Raw genomic sequence first — 23,151 nt, forward strand, 5'->3', positions numbered from 1 at the left:
ATTGGGTTTCGTGTTTCGGGACGACCCCGACTTTTCCCTATAGTCGGCCGATCTTGCTCGACCCGACTTTTGGAAAAGTCGGGTTTCACAAAACGAAACTCGACCCTAAAAAAACCAAAAGTCGCTCAACTCTAGTGTGTAGGTTTTTTACATCCACTCTATATTCCGACCATCAGAAATATCTGAAGATAACCAGGCATTACCCTTTGGAATCGCTATGGTTGCTCATAGCTTTACAAAGATTGTCTCAGAAATGGCAGACTAGATAAAAGAATATGCCCAATATATCCAAATAGGACATCTTTATATTAGTGGCTGCATCAAAACAAAATTGTCCCATGGCTAACATACAGTAATGCTTATCCATTCCTCCTTAGGGTGGCAGGTAAACCTAGAAAAATCAAAGATGTGCCCACAATTACAGCAGCAATTACTAGGAATAATACTGGACTCTCCATCATAAAAATGTTTACTCCCTTGGGAGAAAATCAAAGAATATATCAATTGTGTCTTCATTAATAGAATCCCTGTTTCTCTTAAAAAGAACTGTCAGTGCGCTGTGTTCTCTAAATTCCATTCTTCTTGCAGTTCAGTGAGTTCAAACACTCCTGTCAAATCCAACTGGAAATCCTGTCCAATGGGATGGGGATGTTGGTCATCTATACCATACCATTTTTAACTCCTAGAAGACCTGTTTGTGACTTCAACAGCAACACCTGAGGCAAGGAGTACATTGGAAGAAAACAAACCCCCTAGCTCCTTTTTTTGAGCAAAAAGAGCCTGGATTTCCATGGCACAGAATGCCTTCAATCAGATCTTATGGTCCTTACATAGGTAGACAATCTCATGTTGCAAGGCACATTGTTGCATCCAAGTCCAAAAATAAATCTACACGTTTTTGTCCTGGATCTTGAACTAGCATGATTTTTTAACTCTGTTAGGAGAGTTGGGGAGCGTCGAGACGTGTCAGAAAAACCTACATATACCAAGATTCTGGATGATGAGGTTACTCTTAAGCATGATCCAATGTTTCTTCCTAGGGTTGTTTCATAATTTCCTAAAAGATTGACAAGATTGACATACATTTGCTACTCACAGACACATGATATTGGATCATTTTCCTCCTTTAAAAGACAACAAAAACGGTCAAATATCTGATTATGATCAGTTCTCTTTATCTACTTTTAGGACTTGGGTGAAAATTTGAAGTAGTATTAGGTCAAATTTATGCAGAAACATGGAAAATTTTGAATGGTTCACAAACTTTCAACACCACTGTCAGTCCTGTATAACCCTTTTAAATAATGTTGGAAATTAATTGTTTATGGCTTATCAAAAGAAACTGTTTAGCAGAAACTGGGCCATCAATTATAACTATATATAGCCTCTTATGCGACAAAAGGTCTATGCATCTTCACCCCCTATGGTTCCAACCTTAACATTCAATAAGTCTTCAAGTATAACATTTAGACGTTCAAAGGAAAATCTTCTTTTGGAAATTGTTAAAAATATTCCGAAACTTTCAGCACTGCAGCAAAAATTGTCATCCTGTTTAGTAAAATAATAGTTTATGAAAGCTGCATAGGCCTTGGCTATCTCTATCCATGACAGTTTGATACAACATGTTTTCATGGAGGGAAATAAGTGAAATTTGTGTGGTCTGGTAGAATCTTATCTCATGTAAAATTAATGACTGGACAGCTCAAAATGTAATCTGTTCAATTACAGTTATTAATAACTGATAAATCTCATTAGCAAACAGGTTGATTGCATTGATTATATTCCGTTATAGCTGTGTTCACTTCTGCATTGTGAATTCCATTTTTTTCTTCAAACACAGGAGCAGAAAAATGGAATTACATTGCTGCCAGCTAAGTCAAATGACAGACACCAATTGGAGCCTAACAGACTCTAATGTGACAGAATCTGTGATGGAGGCTCAATGTCCACTCTTGGATACAGAACATTTCTTTTAGCACTTTAGCTAAACACAAGAGAAAATTGTAGCATTTTCAGTCAATAATTTCTTGTCATTCGGTAGCTTTAGAACACTTGGGCACTGTGAAGATCCAGTCTATTCATTTCCACAAGATATGACAAGGAAAGCGCAATCTGTAAAATAAACATCCTCTAGCGGATTTTGCATGTCATTTAATCCCTTCCGATTGGGTTTTCCTTGTTCTTCAGGAATCTTGCTTCAGTTCATATCCGCAGATCCATATTATATCATTCTAAGCCATCAGGGGGGATAACCTTGCCCGATTTCAGATCTTACTATACAGCCGCCCACCACTCTAGAATCCTGGACTGGTGTAAGAATGGTAAAGGGAAATCCTGGATCAGGATCGAGCAGAGCTTTACAAATATCCGTTTGATGGCTACTCTGAGGATGAACTTCTCCTTTGTTTAATCACTTATATCTCATCCCACGATTGTGGCCACCATTGCCTGTTGTACTCATCCCACTGTCCTCATATCTTGCCGCTATCTTCCTCTGTTTTCCATTTTGGGAAATCCGCTTTTTCCCCTGGGGTTTAGAAGATAAAGTCCTGGCTAAATAGGGGTTGTTTTAGAGTATCTCATTTTGGAGCTGGACATATTTGTCCCACAAAGGAACATCCTCTTGGCCTCTCTACTCTTGGATCAACTTTCCCACTTTGGACAGTTTGAAATTGCATGTTCGTACTCTGGACCGTTAAGACACTATCTTTTTCATACTCCTTGCTGATTAACCCCTTAATGTCCAATAATGGACACAGTCCGTCATCAGACATTTGCCCTGCTTTGATGAGGGCTCCGGCGCTGAGCCCGCATCAAAGCTGGGACATGTCAGCTGTTATGAACAGCTGACATGTGCCCTCAATAGGCGCGAGCGGAATCGCCGTCCGCCCGTGCCTATTAACTAGTTAAATGCCGCTGTCAAAGCTGACAGCATGCATTTAAATAGCATTTCCGGCCGCCGGGCCGGAAATGACGTCACCGCCGACCCCGTCACGTGATCGGGGGTCGGCGTCATGTTGCCTGGACAACCAGAGGTCTCTATGAGACCTCTATGGTTGTTCCAGGCATATGGCTTTCAGCGCCACCCGGTGGTCGGCGCTGAAAGCACAGCAGTAAATCTGCCACATATGGGCGATCTGCTCATCGCCCATATGTAGCAGAGCCGATCGGGTTGCGCAAGCTTCTAGCCTCCTATGGAGGCTATTGAAGCATGCCAAAAGTAAAAAAAAAAAAATGTTTAAAAATAAAAAAAAAATAAAAAAACTTGAAAGTTCAAATCACCCCCCTTTCGCCCCAATCAAAATAAAACAGTAAAAAAAAAATCCCACATACACATATTAGGTATCGCCGCGTTCAGAATCGCCCGATCTATCAAAAAAAAAAGCATTAATCCGATCGCTAAACGGCGTAGCGAGAAAAAAATTAAAAACGCCAGAATTACGTTTTTTTGGTCACCAAGACATTGCATTAAAATGCAATAATGGGCGATCAAAAGAATGTATCTGAACAAAGGTGGTATCATTAAAAACGTCAGTCCGGCACGGAAACAATAAGCCCTCACCCGACCCCAGATCATGAAAAATGGAGACGCTACGGGTCTCGGAAAATTGCGCACATTTTTTTTTTTTTTTTTTAGCAAACTTTGGAATTTTTTTTCACCACTTAGATAAAAGAGGACATAGACATGTTTGGTGTCTATGAACTTGTAATGACCTGGAGAATCATAATGGCAGGTGAGATTTAGCATCTAGTGAACCTAACAAAAAAGCCAAGCAAAAAACAAGTGTGGGATTGCACTTTTTTTGCAATTTCACCGCACTTGGAATTTTTTTCCCGTTTTCGAGTACACGATATGGTAAAACCAATTATGTCATTTAAAAGTACAACTTGTCCCGCAAAAAATAAGCCCTCACATGGCCATATAAACGGAAAAATAAAAAAGTTATGGCTCTGGAAAGAAGGGGAGGGAAAAATGAAAATGTAAAACCAAAAATACCCCTGGTCATTAAGGGGTTAAAACCCCAGCCCAAACTTACACCAATTTTCAAACCCAATGGTAAGGTGATTTGGGCCTCTCTACCAAAGGAGCAGGGGAAGCGTATCTTCACCTAAACGCATAAATCATCTATCTTCCTGAGTTTCCATGAGGCCAGTTATAAATTGCTCTCTCTGTAGTATTGAGCCCCAACTCACTTACACTGTTTTGGAAGCTAGTCCCATGTGTTGGAGATGTAAGGAGGAGGGCGATCTGTGTCACATATTCTGGTCCTGCGGGCTTCTCTCTCCTTTTTTGGGAAAAAGTGCAAGTGATATGTAAAATCACAGATCTCATTTTCAGACCTGGACCCGGCTCTCGTCCTTCATCACAGGCACTTGATGTTAAGAAACTTTATTGTGACTGCAAGACCGTGCATCCCTCTACCATGGAAAAAAGTTACAACTCTGACAATCTCCCTCTGGTTTACTAAAATAAATGAGATATTAATCGTATAATTGAGTTCCTTCATTAACAACTCTTTTATGATCGTTTTTACAAAACCAGGTTTTATTGGCTGGAATTTAGATGTTCAGTTGACTATCTGGCCATTATCAGGGAAATCTAAATATGCATTCTTTGGGCCCCACTTTGGAACAACTTTTCCTATCACCCTCCTTACCTCCCCTCTTCTCTTCTTGCTTTTTCTGCTTTTCTCTTTTTTTATTTTTTTTATTTTTTCTTTTTTTTTCTTTTCCTTATGACTCGATAACTCCACTCAGTCAAGGTGATTTTGGCTTTGACTTTTCTTTTCTTTCTCCTCAATGTTCATTTTGTGTTATTGTTCTTTCAGGATTTGAGTTGCAAGTTAATAACTTCTATTGTTATTTCCCTTTCCTCAGTGATTTTTTTTTTTTTTTTTAAATTTCTCGGCATGGCAAGTACCTTGTGATTTGTTTTATTTATTACATTTATAAAAAAGAAGAGACACACAAAGTAAAAAGAAAAAAAAAAAGGACTGGTCAATAGCATTGAGTTGTCCAACACAAAACACAAATGACGAAAAGCTCCCCATTCATGAGTTAAATCAGATTGTGTATGATAATTTTATTTCAATGGCGCCAACATATTTAGCATCACTTCACAATTCAGAGGGAACATGTACAGACAGTATCAGACACTACAGTTACACCTACCAAGAGGCGTGTGCCCTATTGTCTCTATTTTTATGGGGCTTTTCGGTAATTGTTTGTAGAGTTTGATTGAATTATAATACATATTAAGATTATAAAAATTAACTGAACTCAGCAGATGTTATCGTGTTATTTGGTGATTAAAATGATTGACAAGAGGAGTGTGGTCCCTGCTCGCAAGCTTATGTATTGTGCCATGGGGTGGTATTGGTGTATGAGGTACTCGCCTCCAGTGCCCCAGCTTGTTACATGAAAATGGAGGTCCTGGCTGGGTGTGTGGACTTGTGTTGTGAGGGCGTAAATGTCCTAGATGTCCCTGATTTGTCAGGACCAGATGTTTCACAGCTCAATGAGAGCGACCACCATTAAAAAATAAACACTTTACTGAACGGCAACTTGATCAGAGTTGTATACAAGAGAAAGCGGGTACAAAATCTTATAGAAAATTCCTTTAAATTTTGAACCATTTTCCACACAGTATCCTTTCTATATGCACTGTTTCTCCCTTCCTCACCACAGCCCAGCTTTAATGCTACTGTACTGATTAACAAGTCTCCGTTACTTGTTCAGTAGTTCCGTGTCCTATTATTTCCACTGGTGGCACCCTGGAACTCCTACTCGGGTCGGGATCCTTCATTAGTCCCAGTCTCTCAGTTCTATTTAGGCCCGTTACCTCTCAGCGTTACAAGCCCATGGTCTCATGGCTAGACATCTTCTCCCAGTATCCGTCTCTTGAAGGTCATTCTGTCACTTATCGTCAGGGTCTCCCTATCCCTGCTCTTCAGACTCCTCTCATTCAGGGTCACCTTCCTATGTGACACTGCTCACATTAGGCCTTTTTATCAGCTCACTTTGCACTCCGGACCCTAGCTAACTTTTTATCAGGAAGCAGTCACTTTCCCTTACACTAGCACCTCCCAAAATGGGCTAGTTCCAACCATTCACTCTTAACTCACCCTTAAATCAACTATATACATTACCAATATTAACATATACAATGCATTACACCATCCCCACTTGATCACAATATTGCAATCACATTACACCACATATCATTGCAACCCGATTCACATTACACTATTTACAAAAGACGCAGAACACAATTCCCATGACATAACATTACAACAATAAAACTTGTCATCTTCAAGGGGAAAACGTGATCAGCATATCTATACCCTTACACTTACAATCTTTGAGTAAATGCGGAGGCAGCAAAAGGAAAAATTAAAATTGTTTGTCGTGGAAGATCCAGCCATCAATATAATAGGGGCATACAAATAACGCTGCATGAACCAGTCACCAGCCAGTATGTGGGCATGTATAGATGCTAAGTGCTATTAAGTGAGTGGAAGGGGAGAATGGTTAGATTAGTGAGATGAGATGATAGGCCAGTCTAAAGAAATGTTTTTTTAGGGCAAGTTAAGAGTGGATACTGGGAATTAACCAGAGTGCCTTGGGTAGTGCATTCCAGAAAACTTGTGCAACCTGAGAGAAGTCCTGGAGACAGTAGTGGGAGTTTCAGATTATATAGGATGTTATTCTTAAGTTATTAGCAGAATAGAGAGGATGGGTAGGAGATGAGGGAGGAGATATAGGGCAGTCCAGAACCATGATGAGCTTGGTGGGCATGATTGATAAGTTTATATTGTATTCTGTAGCGAATGGGTAACCAGTGCAAAGACTGGCACAGAGTGGCATCATCAGTGTAGCGGATGGAAAGAAATATAATCCTTGCTGCTGGGTTCAGGATAGATTGGATTGTCTCAAGACAAAAATAATATTTGAAGAATTTTTTTTATAGTTTCTATGTTTTTTTTTTTTTTTTTTACAAGTTTGTGTCTGCTAATTCAACTTTATTTGTGTTCTACAGGCGTCATCCATGAGGACCATTTACGCGAGCTCCTAACCACAATGGGAGACCGCTTTACAGATGAGGAGGTGGATGAGATGTACAGAGAAGCACCAATTGACAAAAAAGGCAACTTCAATTATGTGGAATTCACCCGTATTCTGAAACATGGAGCCAAGGACAAGGATGACTAAATTATCTGTGAACAGCATACGGATTTTAAAAATGTAATGACCATGGTACTGCAGATCTGGGAAGATTGTGATCTTTGTCAAGCAGCTCCTTTCTCCCCTTTTTTGCAGCCAAAGTGAAAAAAATTCATCACAGCAGCTATGTCCAACACTCAAGATGTTATAAGAAGATTTGGCCAAAAATAATCAACTGTTTTGATCAGCATAGTCCAGAGTTGGCTTTATATTGGAAGTAAAATGAGAAAGGCTCAGTGTAAGTGTTCACCGCTGTCTTGGCAGCCTCTCTGTCAGGAAAGGGAAGAGAAAAATGTGACTAATGAGACCACTGCAAATGGCCATCACTCTAGCTGCTTAGATCTGTTTAATTCATCTTAATATATTACGTAAATAAATCAATTTATTAACTTGAGTTATTTTATGTGTTGCAACGTGCATAACTGCTGTACAAAGCTACCACATAGATGGGCAAATTAGAACAAGGTTGATCTAAATTTGAGGAAGATGACACTCCTCTGCAAATGATGACTCCAGATAATGGACCAATAAGGTGTGCTACTGATATATGAAAATATTTTATTTCCTTAACCCCTTCACGACCTTAGATGTAGCCATACGCCCTGGTTGGTAAGTACTTCCCGACCATGGACGTATGGATACTTTCAAGCTTTAATGCATCACTGAGACCAGAGCCGCTGTGGTTGTTTTAAAGTGCCTGTTGAATCTTAGGAAATAGCCGGTTTGATTTTAGCCAAGAATATCATAATGAAGGATATTAATCCCAAAAAAAAGATTTAGGATAAGTAAGAAGTTGGGATATTAACATTTAATATTTATTATATCATTAAAAATATAAGACCCAACGAGTCACTTAGTAAAAAGATTCAAAACAGACCTGCCCTTCGAATTGCAGGTCAGATGAAATACCAAATAGTAGTAGTTGGCCAATTATGTCAGTACCACTGACATATGGAAAAAAAAAAACTGACAGGGTGTCATGTGAGATATAGATCAAAAACCATACAGCATCGCTGGAATAATCTCACCCAGTTCAGGCAGACAATGGACCTCTGACATCCGTGTTAAGGTATTTCTGTGGAACAGTTGGTATCAAAGTGCAATTTAGATTTCCACATCTTAGACCCACACCATGATGCCAGTAGGTAAACAAATCTGCCTCCCAATGTGTTTCATCCATCCTGGGACTCATCAGGGGATATGGCAGACAAGTTGAAGGACTTCGCCGTGTCAGGGCAATAACAGAAGCTTCCTTCAATGTCATGAGTCCCAGGAAGAATAAGATACGTTGGGAGGCGGTTTAATTTATCTACTGACATCATGATGTGGAAATCTAAATAGCACTTTGATGCAGGTTGTTCCACAGGAATACCTAAATATGGATGTCAAAGGTCCATTGTCTGCCTGAACTGGGTGAGATCATTCCAATGATGCTTTATGTTTTTTTTATAAATATCTGATATGACACACCACACAATCAGGTTGATTTTTTTCTATATGTCAGTGGTACTGACATAAGTGGCCTGCTGAATGTTGCAGCAGGACACCGGGAGTCATCGTCATGAGGGGAGCACTGTTTCCCCACAATTTAGATTAGTTGATGGGACTGGATCATTTGTACTCAGGCAAGGAGTCTTTCCTGACCCGGACTTAAACAACAGGACTGACAGGAAGTTCAAGGACAGGGCGAAGTACCAGACTCCATCTTGGATGAGGGCAAAACAGGCACCATGGAACATCCGGAAACCTTATACCAGGGGTCATCGCTGCTGCTACAGTCGCTGCAGCCGATTAAGCGGTGGCCCGAAAGACCTCTGTGGTGATGCAAGTCGATGACACGCCGGGTGTGGATGCCAGAAATGAGCACACAGCAACTGTGTTTTCTGCAGTTACACATCTAGGCTGAGATAGTGGCGTATAAATTGCTGCACCATCATGTTGAGGATGTGAGCCATGCAAGGCACGTGTGTGAGGTTGCCATGGCATGTGGACGCCACCAGGTTCCCGCCGTTATCGCACATGGCCTTCCCTGACTCCAGGTTCATTAGAGACAGACATTGCTCAAACTCGGCCTAGATAGCTGTCCACAACTCTTGAGCTGTGTTACTTCCATCTGCAAGGCATATTAATTTTAACACTGGCTGATTGTGGTGAATCGTGGCTGCACAGTACGGAAGTAAGAGATTCTCTATACACTGTTGGAAAGCCTGTCTCATTAACGGAGAGGTTGAGGGTTCAGGTGGAGGCCCTTCAGGAGGTGGCAGAAGCAGTGGAGAAAATTTTAGATAGAGCGGTTTGTCCCACAAGCTCTAGTGACTCCTTGGTGTCTAGTGTTTTAATCCCTTGGGGTGTAGCAGTTTAGTTCTCCAACCCTAGGTGTTCAGTTCTCCTCCAACACCTGTTGTCCACTAGATTAGTTCTCCAAGACCAGTTGTTTAGTAGTTTAGTTCTCCATCTTATGGTGTGTAGTGATTTAGTTCTTTAACCCTAGGTGTTTAGTAGTTTAGTTCTCCTAACCCTGTTGTCTAGTAAATTAGTTCTCCATTTTACGGTGTGTAGTGGTTTAGTTCTCATCCCCAAGTGCCCTGCAAGCCTTGGGGCTTCCAAGACTTGTGGAGCAGCCCCTCCCTGCCTGCCCCCACAACCACCAGAGTCACCCAGAGCAAGATGTAATGCTCCTGACTAGAGATGAGCGACTTTGCCTTTTTTCGGGTCAAGTCGGGTTTCATGAAACCCGACTTTCTCAAAAGTCGGGTCGAACGAAATCGGCCGATTATCGTGAAAAGTCGAAGGCTGACTGAAACACGAAACCCAATGCAAGTCAATGGGGAAGCAAAGTCGGCAGGGAGTGGAGGACATTAAACACACCTACAGTGCCCATTTGAATGGCAAAAACATCAATTTTTATTACTGAAGCTTGTCAACCTTAATTTACTTCATAATAGTTATGCACTGAAAACTGGGGGTTATTTGGCTAAAGTTGTGGGGGGTAGGGCTGGCTTCATGTTTTCATGTGCCCTGGGCCAAAGAGCGCCCCTTTAACACATACCACAAGTCATGATGCTCCGATATGGCAGAGAAATAGCGGTATAATACAATGAAAAATACTTCACTTTTTACATCTCATGACTGTTATCCATTTTAAATTCTCCAGTAACTCCCAAAACGGACAGTATATTACTCCATACAGTATTATGGGCACCGCATAGTGCGCTATACAGAGTAATGAGGCCCATATATTTCTCCATACAGAATCATTGGTCCCATATAATGTTTGAAACAGTATATGATGAGCTCCACATAATGCTACAGTATATGTTGGCTCCCATGGATGAAGCTCCACTGTCTTATGGGCCCAAATAATGCTCCATATATAATGGGCCCCATTTCAAATGCTCTAGTGTATAATGGGCCCTGTAAATGCTGCTCCAGTGTCTGATGTCCACCTTTGGAATGCTCCAGTGTATGGTGGGCCCTATATATCATTCTCCAGAGTATAGTGCTCCCCAAAAATTGCTGTCCTAACATTTAAAACAATTAAATAAGTCTCCTCGCTAGGGAATCCCTGTACTAGTATGGACTCCTCGTCGTCCCCATCTTCCATCTCACTGCACTTGGCTGTTTAGGCAGAGGGTGTACAGACGTGATGTCATTGCGCTCTCTGATCAGAATATCTCTGTCAGGACACGCGGAAGACATCATGGCGGTGGAGCAGGGAGAGGTAAGTATTTCAACTTTGCAAGTGCTGTGATCCTGAGCAAGCAGGGGCGACGGGCTCTGGCACAGGGCCCCTCATAGTACGGCGGTGTGTCTAACGCCCTCCCACCGGCAGAGACACTTTTGCGTACTATGAGGGGCCCTGAGCCAGTGCCGTCGCCCATGAGTAGGCCCCCCCAACTGCTCAAGGAACCTGCACTTTCATCTGCACCTTCCTCTTTGTCACCGTGTAAGGTGGTATAGTATGCGGGAAGGGGAACCTGCATTTCCTCAGGGTCAGATTCTGGCTGTGTAGAGTGTGAGAGGAATGTAGTGGTCTGGGTCAATGTACCAGCAGAATCATCTAGCAGTGGCTGGGCATCAGTGCACTTGTGGCGTCCCCAGGAGTACTGTCGCCACAGTGGCATTACCTTCCTCCTAGGGAGTGTGATGTCATGCTTGGGAGCAACAAAGGATCTCTCTAGCAGTTAAACCAACACACAACACATTTCCCACTCCAGGCCAGCAGGGAGACCTCTGAACCTGACTGATGAGCAGCTGCTCTCTGTGGTCGGGAGGAGGTAAGTTAGGGCACTCTGTGCAGGGAAGGGGAAGCGTGTGGACGTGAGAAGGGGAGCTGGAGGATGAGCAGAGTTAAGGCTCACTCCTAGCTCGAGCGCATGGTCCGGATTCCGGTCTCCGAGTTTGTAGGGACACTGATGTTCCTGCAGCAGAAACTGGAGGAAGTAGCAGCTGTAAATGCTCTATACCCAACTAAGGCTCGGAGGCCCCAGCATCGACGTGTGGGAGCCAGAAGGAAAAGGCTACGGCTGCCTGCCATATGAGAAAGTTCCAAAAGAGAGTCAACAGGGGGAACTTCATTGAACTCAGCACTGCGAGTACCTCAGATAAGCGCTAGAACGGAGGCCACACTACCTATCTGCAGAGAGAGAATTCAAAACTGGCTTCCAGGCTGACCAACTCCTTCTCCATCTGTACTCTGGGTCCTGGACGGCACTTACCAAGTACAGGTAAAGGAACTGCACGACCGTGTCTGTCATCTTTCTCCTGCGCCTGGCGCACGGCTCTGCTACATCCTGCACTGCACACCATCTACCAACTCTTTCATCTGCCCCGCGACTATGGCCCTACCTGTGCAGGGCTTCTACATCTTAGCTGCGCCACAACATCTGTCCCAGAGAAGCGACACTGCAGCGCTGGTCAATCTAATCAGAAACCACAGGTGGCGTCACGTATCATTCACCTATAAACGTAATTCACCCCTTTGCATTGACGCCGAGGGCCACGGAACGGGTCGCCACCACCGTGACACATCCCTGTGAGACACCGACCTGGTACCGATTAACCCCACTGCCCTGGCTGGCCACCCACACTCCATGTCTGATTCATCTTGGGCTTGGGAATTCACGATTTGACTTGATAACCCAGGCATGGTATGATAGAAAGAGCTACATGGACTAATGTGAAGTGCGGCCTGCTGCATCATTCACTTTTTGTGGGGGTGAAGGACACAAGGAAAGGGCTTCTTCCTGACCAGGAGCCAGCACTTGACGACTCAGTGCTTGCATTTTTTGAAACTTCAGAAGAGGAGGGCATATTTGCTGGAGTCTGTTTCAGCAATGTAAGCCAAAACCAGTTCCTCATGCTCCACCTTTAAAAGCGGTTAACCTACTCCCAGAAATGGTAGCCTTCCAGGCGTTCCGGAGCCAGACTATGACGCAGGCTCAACACCTCCTTCCTTAGCTGCTATTGCGCTTTTGCCACTACCAGCAGATGCGCCACCACCATCAGCACCAGCTGGCCCCCCCACGCCCACGTCCGCGGCCTCTTCCACCAAACTTCAACATTTTGCGGAAAATAGACCCAAAATAACATCCGATATATGGCACTGTATCAGAAGCGTACAGCTCTATTCAGTCAAAGGATAATTGTCAATCTCCCTATATATTCCATCAGTCACACAGAGATGCTCACAGGCTCAGTATGGATTAGACAAGAATATAAAAATTAGACAAAGTGTACAGTGTCATCAGATAGCAGGTATATATAGTATAGTTTAAACATTCTAAATCTCCGTAGATATTTGAGGAGGCACACACAGACACTCTCAGGCTCAGTATTGGATTACAACACAATCTAAAAAGCCGTAAAAGGTAATGGATCTCAAGAGTACAGCTGTACACAGTGTAGGTGTCATTGTTGTCAATCTCAGTATTTATTTCCACAGTCAGAAAATAACTCTCACTTGGTCAGTTTGGATTAGACCAGAATAGAACAAGCAGTAAATGGGTAATGTATCACAAGCGTAGAGCTGTATACAGTGTTGGGGTAATTTTTAAATGTACATCTACAGTAAATTGCAGGAGTAACCCATAGATACTCACACGCTCAGGATGGATCACACCACAATATAACAAGAAGATCCGCAAGAAATAATCACATGTGGGACAATATTACAGGTGTCAATGATACACTTAGAGTGTTGGTTGGAGGAGGACTTCCTGGCAGAAAGGGTACAGTATCACCAGATACCTGGCATATATAGCATACTTTAAACATTAACAATGTACGTCTATATATCAGGAGTAGTGTTGAGCCACCCCGCTAGTGTTTTGGTTCGTCGCACAGGAGGCAAGTTCATCGAACGTTCGAAGAACACCGTCGAACCCCATTGAAAACAATGGCAGGCAAACACAAACACATACAAACACATAGAAAACAATTACAAAACACCTTTAAAGGTGTCCCAAAGCAGACAAAATGCTCAGAAGACAAAAATAACATATGGAAAAGGGCGACTACATTTAGAAAAGAGGTGGAGGAGTAAAAGGAGGAGGTGGAGGAGACACAGATATAGGCTTGTCATGCCCTTATGAAGTCAAGAAAGGCTGGAGTAAAAATGTAAAATACAAACCAAAAAAAAAAAATTCTGAAATCGAACACGATCATATACCGTCGAACTTACCACCAATAAATTATGCCAACTGCCAATGGGGCGGCGTTATTCCCACGAACCTCCAAACAGTGTCCATGAAGGCAAAGTGTTTGGTTTCCGGGGGCTGTATGATTGCAAAGCTGAACCTTAAAGGAATGTCCAAAAGGGCACCACCAGGAGTGGAGCCTGTGGCTTAATTGGACTCCACCCGGGAAACCACAACCATACAAGCTACAGAAAAGATGGACAGATTGCAAGCTTTGTCGATTCTGTGTGTGGTGTGGTATGTACGTTTGTAGTTGTGCTAGCGATTTCTCAGCTTTATTCCATTAACGACCAAGACTCCGGCATGCCCCCGCGGTATGCGTCAAGCTTACTAGAGGGATACGCGAGCCTCTGGCACGCAACATCGAGCAATAACAGGTCTATCATGCCCTTACATGTCCGGGGCTGCATGCGCGCTACACTGAAAGGACCAGCTTTTGTCGCTTAAAGGTGCTGATAACCCGCTGAACACCGTTAGTGATGGGGATCTGGGATTCCAATTATTCCCCGTGAACGATGATTTCCCAGTAAGTGCAGGACAACCGCAATTACGGAATTAGGCCTAACCGGCATTCCTGAAAAAATGAAAAAATTAAGTGTCCAAACCACAGGTGCTGTAGATTGCTTAACAGCTCGGCAGCCGTTCTCAGGCCCAGTATGGATTCGACAACATTGAAGAAAGTTGATAAAGGGTTCAGTTTCACCGGATTACATGCATGTATAGCATAGTTTACACATTAAAACCTATGTCTATAGATCAGGAGGCAGGCTCAGACGGTCTCAGGCCCAGTATGGATTAGACGTGATTGGACAAAGGTGAGAAAGGGTACATTATCACTGGATAGCAGGCATATACAGCATAGTTTAAACATTTAAAATCTCCGTGTTCTCAGTATGGATTAGACAACAATCTAAAAAGTAGAGAAAAGGAAATGTTTTTGAAGCGTACACCAGTACACACTTCTGGTGGTATCTTTAAATCTTCATATATATTTCTGTCTCAGTAAGACAGTCCAGCCTCTCCGCAATAGGAAATGATATGCATACAATTACTGACATAAAGTCTAGTGATTGCAGAAATCTAGGAATTAATAATCACGGGAAAAACTTCCATCACAATTCTCAGAGGCGATGCTGACCCTCAATTAATTTGTGTGTGGAGACAGCGAAAACATTTCTTTGTGAAGAAAGTGTTGCTGTATCGCAGTACCGTTGATCCCATCAGCGTTACTCATCTCCATCAAATTTTTATCACAGGGAGAGATGTAAACATGGTGCTCACTGTCTATCATGATCTGTCACGTAACTTTGGAGTGCAAAAGACAGAAGCCACAGGCCGTAGGCGATTCTATTGGATTGGCATGAGAGGGCACATTTAAAAATGTGGGCTGGAATGTCACACGTCTGTGAGAAGGAAAACTGTGAAAGCTGATGATAAACCACCACTGCATGTCACTGTGAGACGACGTCCATAAGAAATGGAAGCCATTGATCATCTGAAGCTAGAGCCCGGCCAGCGGGACAGGGCATAGCTACGTCTTAACCATCATCTATCAGTTCAACAAATTAGTAGTGGCAGTCTCAGTGAAGGATTTGACAGCCCAGACTACACAGCGGATGAGCAGGGAGAGGTAAACATTGCAAATGCTGTGGCCCTGCCCAAGTAAGGGGGGAACACTCGTGGGCGTCGGTACTGGCACTGGGCCCCTCATAGTACGGCGGTGTGTCTGACGGCGGGTGTGCACCCCCACCGTCAGAGACACTTGATTGCACTCTGAGGGACCCTGTGCCAGTGCCCGCGCCCAAGAGTCGGCCTACCCACCTGTCGAGGGCAACAGCACTCGCACGGTTGCGTGCGCTAGGTGGTGACCCCGGCCATGGGGGGGGGGGGGCAGTCCAGTTAGGGAGGTTTACAAAATGGCATATGTTGATGTGGGACATTCAGCTGCTGCTAAAGGTGAAATTGGTCAAGTCCGAGGAAGAGGAGGACCAAAGCAAGCTATTTTTCTGGCAACCTATGTGTCATCAGGGTAAGGTGGGACAAAATCCTTGGAAACCCAAGCATGGTTCATTTTAATGAAGGCTAAATCATCCACATTTTCGGTTGACAGACGGGTCCTTTTTTCTGTCAGGATTGATCCAGCTGCACTGAAGACTCTTTCCGATAGCACACTTGCAGCTGGGCAAGCGAGCTCCTGTAAGGCATATGGTGCCAATTCAGGCCAGGTGTCCAGTTTAGCGGCCCAATAGTCAAATGGGAATGACCTGTGAGGGAGAACATCGATATGGGACGAGAAGTAGTTTGTAACCATAGTTGACAACTGCTGTCTCCTGTCACTTTCAATCGATGCAGTATTACCATTAATGTGAGCGGGACTTAAAAAATCAGTCCACAACATGGTCATGAAACCCATGTCTCCAACGCCACTTCTGATGTGTGCACCACGAACACCTCTTCCATGCTGCCCCTGGCCCCTACGGCTCGTGTGAGAACTATCACCGCTGCTGTGTGCTGGGAATGCCTCAACCAACCGGTTTACCAGAGTTGCTTGTTTATTAGCCAATATTAGGTCAAGGTTCTCCTGTGGCATTATGTTTTGGAATTTGCCTTTATAGCGTGGATCCAGGATGCTGGCCAACAAGTAGTCGTCATCGTTCATCATTTTGGCAATGCGGGGGTCCCTTTTTAGGATCTGCAAGGCATAATTTGACATGTGGGCCAATGTTCCCGGTGTCAATGATGCACTGCGAGTGCTGGGTGGAGGAGCACTTTCTGGCAAATCCACATCCTTCCAGTCACGCACAAACCCTGTACCAGACCTTGCCACGCCAACATTTTCTCTTGCCCCACGAGAAGCATCCTCCTCCCCTAAATAATCATCCCCATCATCATCCTCCTCCTCCTCTTCTTCCTCCAGCTCGTCCACGAGACTTCCCTGACCAGACAATGGCTGACTGTCATCAAGGCTTCCCTCCTCCTCTTCCTCCTCGGCTGCAGACGCCTGCTCCTTAATGTGCGTCAAAGTTTGCATGAGCAGACTCATAAGTGGGATGCTCATGCTTATGATGGCATCGTCCGCGCTTACCAGCCGTGTGCATTCCTCAAAACACTGAAGGACTTTACAGAGGTCTTTCAGCTTCGACCACTGCACACCTGTCAACTCCATGTCTGCCCTCAAAGTGCCTGCCCGTGTATCCTCCCACAAATGCATTACGGCCTGCCTCTGTTCGCACAGTCGCTCAACCATGTGCAGGGTGAAGTTCCACCTTGTTGCAACGTCGATAATTAGGCGGTGCTTGGGAAGGTGGAGCAATCGCTGCAACTTCTGCATACGACTGGAGTGTACCAGCGACCGGCGGATGTGCGAGCACAGTCTTCGAACCTTATGGAGCAGGCCTGTTAACTCCGGATAATTATTGAGGAAGCACTGCACCACCAGGTTCAAGGTGTGAGCCAAGCAAGGTATGTGTCTGAGTTTTGAAAGGGCTATGGCTGCCACAAAATTCCGGCCGTTATCACTAACTACCTTGCCTGCCTCAAGATGTAGACTGCCCAGCCTTGACTCAGTTTGTCGCTGAAAGTAGTTGGCCAGTACCTCCGCGGTGTGTCTGTCGCCCAAACACATCATCTTCAACACAGCCTGCTGACGCTTTCCACTAGCTGATCAATAGGGGGACACCTCATGTGCAACACTGGCAGCTGCGGATGGAGTGCTCGTGCGACTGCGCTCTGTGGACGAGCTTTCGCTTCTGGAGGAGGAGGAGGGTCGAACGCCTACAGCCAACTGTTTCCTATACCGTGGGCTAGGCAGCACTGTCCCACCACCACTGTCCCCTGTGGACCCTGCAACCACCACATTAACCCAGTGCGCAGTGATGGACACGTAACGGCCCTGGCCATGCCTACTGGACCATGCATCAGTTGTGAGGTGCACCTTTCCACTCACTGATTGCTTGAGTGCATGGACAATGCGGTCTTTCACATGAAGGTGGAGGGCTGGGATGGCTTGGCGAGAAAAGAAGTGGTGACTGGGTAGGTAATAGCGTGGTACTGCGTAGGCCATGAGTTCGCGGAAAGCTGCGCTTTCAACCAAGCGATAGGGCATCATCTCTAACAAGATTAGTTTTGCAATGTGGGCTTTCAAACCCAGTGTACGCGGATGAGAGGATGAGTACTTTCTTGTCCTACTCATAGTCTCTGGTAGGGTGAGCTGGACTTGAGAGCTGCATATGGTGGAACTAGCGGTGGACATGGCGGACTAAGAGAGGGTTGATGATGGTGATGGAGTTGGTGTTCTTTCTGATGGCCTAGATTCAGTCTTTTGTTGATATAACATTGTGATTAAGTGACTGCTTTGGCCTTGCGAGGAGACATCTACATTTGCTGCTGGTGGTGTGCTAACCGGTGGGCTTACAGTGGGGGAAACAATGTAGCGTTGCTGACTACCTTCTTTGGGAGCAGTTGCACATGTGGTACGTGAGGTTTGGTAGTCCGTCCACGCTTGCAAGTGCATGGTGGTTAAATGTCTAAGCATGCAACTGGTATTCAAATTTCTCAGATTTTTCCCTCGGCTAAAGGTCTTTGCGCACTTCTTACAGATAACCTTTGCCTGATCATTAGGATTTTGTTCAAAAAAGTGCCACACTGCACTCTTCCTACTAGGGAAGACATTTTGAGGCCTTGCACGCTGTGCTATTTTGACCGTCTGGCCAAGCTGTTCTGCAACTCTTTTGGTTTTTGTAACCCGTTTTTGGACTGCTCCGGGCCTGCCAGATAACAGCTGTTGCGATGTCGATGCCTGCTGTGGATGCTCCTCCTCCTCTTCTGAGCTATTGGCAGTGGCACCCTCTTCCCCCAATGGATGCCAATCTGGGTCAACAACTGGGTCATCCATCACGTCCTCTTCAATGTCATGTGCACCTTCCTCTGTGTCACCATGTATGGTGGTATAGTATGCGGGAAGGGGCACCTGAGTTTCATCAGGGTCAGATTCTGGCTCAGTAAACTGCAAGGACAATGTAGTGCTCTGAGTGAATGTACCAGCACATAAATCTAGCAGTGGCTGTGCATCAGTGCACTCCATGTCAGATTCATCTTGGACTGGGGAATTCACGATTTGACTTGATAACCCAGGCATGGTATGAGAAAAGAGCTCCACTGAGTAATCTGTAGTGTGACCTGCCGCATCCTTCACTTTTGGTAGGGGTGAAGGACACAAGGAAAGGTGTTGTTCCTGACCAGGAGCCTCCACTGACGACGCAGTGCTTTTATTTTTTGAAACTTCAGAAGAGGAGGTGATAGAGCTGGAGGCTGTGTCAGCAATGTAAGCCAAAACTTGTTCCTGAAGCTCCGGCTTTAAAAGCGGTTTACCTACTCCCAGAAAAAGGGAGCCTACAAGGCCTTGTGGAGCCAGACAATGACGCAGGCTCACCACCTCCTGCCTTAGGTGCTATTGTGCATTTGCCACTACCAGCAGAAGCACCACCACCAACACCACCATCAGGACCAGCTGGCAACCCCCGCCCACTTCCACGGCCTCTTCCACCATACTTCTTCATTTTTTTGATAAAGGTACCCAAAATAACAACAGCTATATGGTACTGTAAAACAAGGTAGAGGGTCTATAGAGTATTGGTGAGAATTTGAAGCTCACTGTAGATTGGAGGACGCTGAACTATTGTCTCAGGCCCAGTAGAGATTACACCGCAATATGACAGCCAGAAATTGGCTGGTGTATGAGAAGGCAGAAGCTGTATATAGTATTGGTGAGAATTTGAAGCTCACTGTAGATTGGAGGACGCTGAACTATTGTCTCAGGCCCAGGACAGATTACACTGCAATGTGACAGGCAAGAATTGGCTGGTGTATGAGAAGGCAGAAGCTGTATATAGTATTGGTGAGAATTCGCTGAACTACTGTCTCAGGCCCAGGACAGATTACACCGCAATGTGACAGGCAGAAGCTGTATATAGTATTGGTGAGAATTTGAAGCTCACTGTAGATTGGAGGACGCTGACCTATTTTCTCAGGCCCAGGACAGATTACACAGCTATGTAACAGGAAGAAATTGGCTGGTGTATGACAAACTACAAGGTGTATATAGAATTGGGCAGAATTGGAATCTCCCTAGAGTGTAGGTCTGTAAGAAAGGACAAACTCCTCGGCTTTTTCTTACAGAGTCACACACAGATAGATTCAATTTGGCCGCTGAACTAGTATCAAGCGCAGTTGAGATTACACCGCAATGTCACAGGCAGAAATTGGCTGGTGTATGACAAACCACAAGGTGTATATAGAATTGGGCAGAATTGGAATCTCCCTAGAGTGTAGGTCTGTAAGAATGGACAAACTCCTCGGCTTTTTCTTACAGAGTCACACACAGATAGCTTCAATTTGGCCGTGATAACAGCCGGTACACGGTACTGTGTGAGGAGCGTACACCGCTGTACGGTGTGTGAAAAAATGAACGCTCAGTAACTCACTAGGACAAAACAATAAAATTTGGATTGCTTTGAAAAAATCAGTTTGCTCAGCAGTGTGAAAACAGCAATGCAGCTTTAAAGGAGCCTTAAAAGGCAGCCTAATAACCAACAGAGCTTATGCACCAAAATATAGCCTCCCCTTGCACTGCACAGTAACTGGTATGTTGTACAGGCGAAATCACTAGCAGCAGAAGCAGTTTTTGGTATCTTCTTCCCTGCCTAACGCTCTCCCTACAGAATCAGCAGCAGCTCTCCCTATTCTAAGATCAGCATAAGTAACATGGCGGTCGGCGTGCACGCCCTTTTATACCCCCTGTGACGCCCCACAAACCAAGCCAATCACTTGCATGCCCTTCTCCAAGATGGTGGTGACCGCTGCCTATGTCATCACGATGCCCACAGTGTCCGTATCAGGATCCTGACAGCACCGACGTACAGGGACAGAACCGGATCAAAACCAAACAAGCAAGCAAGATATCAGGCACAAGGCACACGTTCGCACAAGGTCAACCAACTCAGCCGAGGGCAGGAGTATAACTGACACGGGACCTAGGTCCAGTGAGCATTAAATAGCCGTCCTCTGCCAGGGAGAGGCGGAACAATTAACCCCCAGTCAGACCAGGACGGGCCAAAGCGAAACCCCGCCCTGGATCATGACAGTACCCTCCTCTCAATGGGGGGCCACTGGACCCCCAGGTCTCTCCGGGTACTTGGCGTGAAAGGCCCGGACCAACCGATCCGCATGAACTGATCGAGCAGGAACCCACGAGCGTTCTTCAGGACCGTAGCCTTTCCAATGTACCAGATATTGAAGGGCACGACGGACCAACCTGGAGTCGACAATTCGTTCCACCTCGTACTCCGACTGCCCGTCTACCAAAACTGGTGTTGGGGAAGCTGATGATCCCTCCCCAGCGGACCTCAACAGGTTTCAAAAGGGCCTTATGAAAAACATTTGGGATCCGCAGAGATGGTGGGAGACGCAACCGAAAAGCCACCAGGTTAACTGCCTTGGTAATTTCATAAGGACCGATAAACTTGGGTCCAAGCTTCGCAGAGGGGACCTTGAGTCTTATATTCTTGGTGGACAACCATACCTTATCCCCAATCTGAAACACCGGTCCCGCGGATCGGTTTTTGTCCGCAAAAAATTTTAATTTGTCCTGGGCCTTCGTAATGTTACTCTGGACCTCTCTCCATACCTCCCTCAACCGCTGGATCGTCTCATCCGCCCCAGGACACCCAGAATTCAAATGGGAAAATTCTCCAAAATGAGGAAGAAACCCATAATTACAGAAAAAGGGAGATGTACCCGTAGACTGGTTAACGCGGTTGTTAATTGCAAACTCAGCCACCGGTAACACAGAACACCAATCATGTTGTCGGTCAGAGGTCAAGCAACGCAGAATTTGCTCCAGCGACTGATTGGTCCGCTCGGTCTGTCCATTAGTCTCTGGATGATAAGCGGATGAAAAGGACAGACCAATACCCAACCTTTTACAAAATGCCCTCCAAAATCTGGAAACAAATTGCACTCCTCTATCAGACACCACATTCAAGGGTACCCCATGCAACCGCACCACATGCTCAACAAACAATCTAGACAGTGTTTCCACATTAGGTAGAGCTGCCAAAGGTACAAAATGTGCCTGCTTACTAAACCTGTCCACCACAACCCAGACGATGGTATTACCCTTGGAGGGGGGAAGGTTGGTGATGAAATCCATGGACAAATGCGTCCATGGTCTCTCAGGAATTGGCAGTGGTACCAATTCCCCGGCCGGCCGGTTATGGGGGGGTTTTTGCACGGGCACAAACTCCTCGGCTTTTTCTTACAGAGTCACACACAGATAGCTTCAATTTGGCCGCTGAACTAGCATCAAGCGCAGTTGAGATTACACCGCAATGTCACACGCAGAAATTGGCTGGTGTATGACAAACCACAAGGTGTATATAGAATTGGGCAGAATTGGAATCTCCCTAGAGTGTAGGTCTGTAAGAACGGACAAACTCCTCGGCTTTTTCTTACAGAGTCACACACAGATAGCTTCAATTTGGCCGTGATAACAGCCGGTACACGGTACTGTGTGAGGAGCGTACACCGCTGTACGGTGTGTGAAAAAATGAACGCTCAGTAACTCACTAGGACAAAACAATAAAATTTGGATTGCTTTGAAAAAATCAGTTTGCTCAGCAGTGTGAAAACAGCAATGCAGCTATCAAGGAGCCTTAAAAGGCAGCCTAATAACCAACAGAGCTTATGCACCAAAATATAGCCTCCCCTTGCACTGCACAGTAACTGGTATGTTGTACAGGCGAAATCACTAGCAGCAGAAGCAGTTTTTGGTATCTTCTTCCCTGCCTAACGCTCTCCCTACAGAATCAGCAGCAGCTCTCCCTATTCTAAGATCAGCATAAGTAACATGGCGGTCGGCGTGCACGCCCTTTTATACCCCCTGTGACGCCCCACAAAGCAAGCCAATCACTTGCATGCCCTTCTCCAAGATGGTGGTGACCGCTGCCTATGTCATCACGATGCCCACAGTGTCCGTATCAGGATTCTGACAGCACCGGCGTACAGGGACAGAACCAGATCAAAACCAAACAAGCAAGCAAGATATCAGGCACAAGGCACACGTTCGCACAAGGTCAACCAACTCAGCCGAGGGCAGGAGTATAACTGACACGGGACCTAGGTCCAGTGAGCATTAAATAGCCGTCCTCTGCCAGGGAGAGGCGGAACAATT

The 23,151-nt window shown here is 45.1% G+C and overlaps 1 protein-coding gene across 4 annotated transcripts in view; it reads left to right on the plus strand.

Annotated features, from left to right (window-relative positions):
* Positions 1 to 7,618, plus strand: part of MYL9 (myosin light chain 9) — an 86,010-nt gene extending 78,392 nt beyond the window's left edge. For all 4 annotated transcript variants that reach the window (XM_073555300.1, XM_073555301.1, XM_073555298.1 and 1 more), the window contains exon 4: positions 7,040 to 7,618. In XM_073555300.1, coding sequence (XP_073411401.1) covers positions 7,040 to 7,212 — 173 coding nt within the window. In that variant the 3' untranslated portion in view covers positions 7,213 to 7,618. The remainder of the gene's footprint in view (positions 1 to 7,039) is intronic.
* The last annotated feature ends 15,533 nt before the right edge of the window (positions 7,619 to 23,151 follow it).

The sequence above is a fragment of the Dendrobates tinctorius genome, unplaced genomic scaffold, assembly GCF_039654945.1.
Source record: "Dendrobates tinctorius isolate UK_male_01 unplaced genomic scaffold, ASM3965494v1 ptg000223l, whole genome shotgun sequence".
In the NCBI taxonomy this organism is placed as follows: Eukaryota; Metazoa; Chordata; class Amphibia; order Anura; family Dendrobatidae; genus Dendrobates; species Dendrobates tinctorius.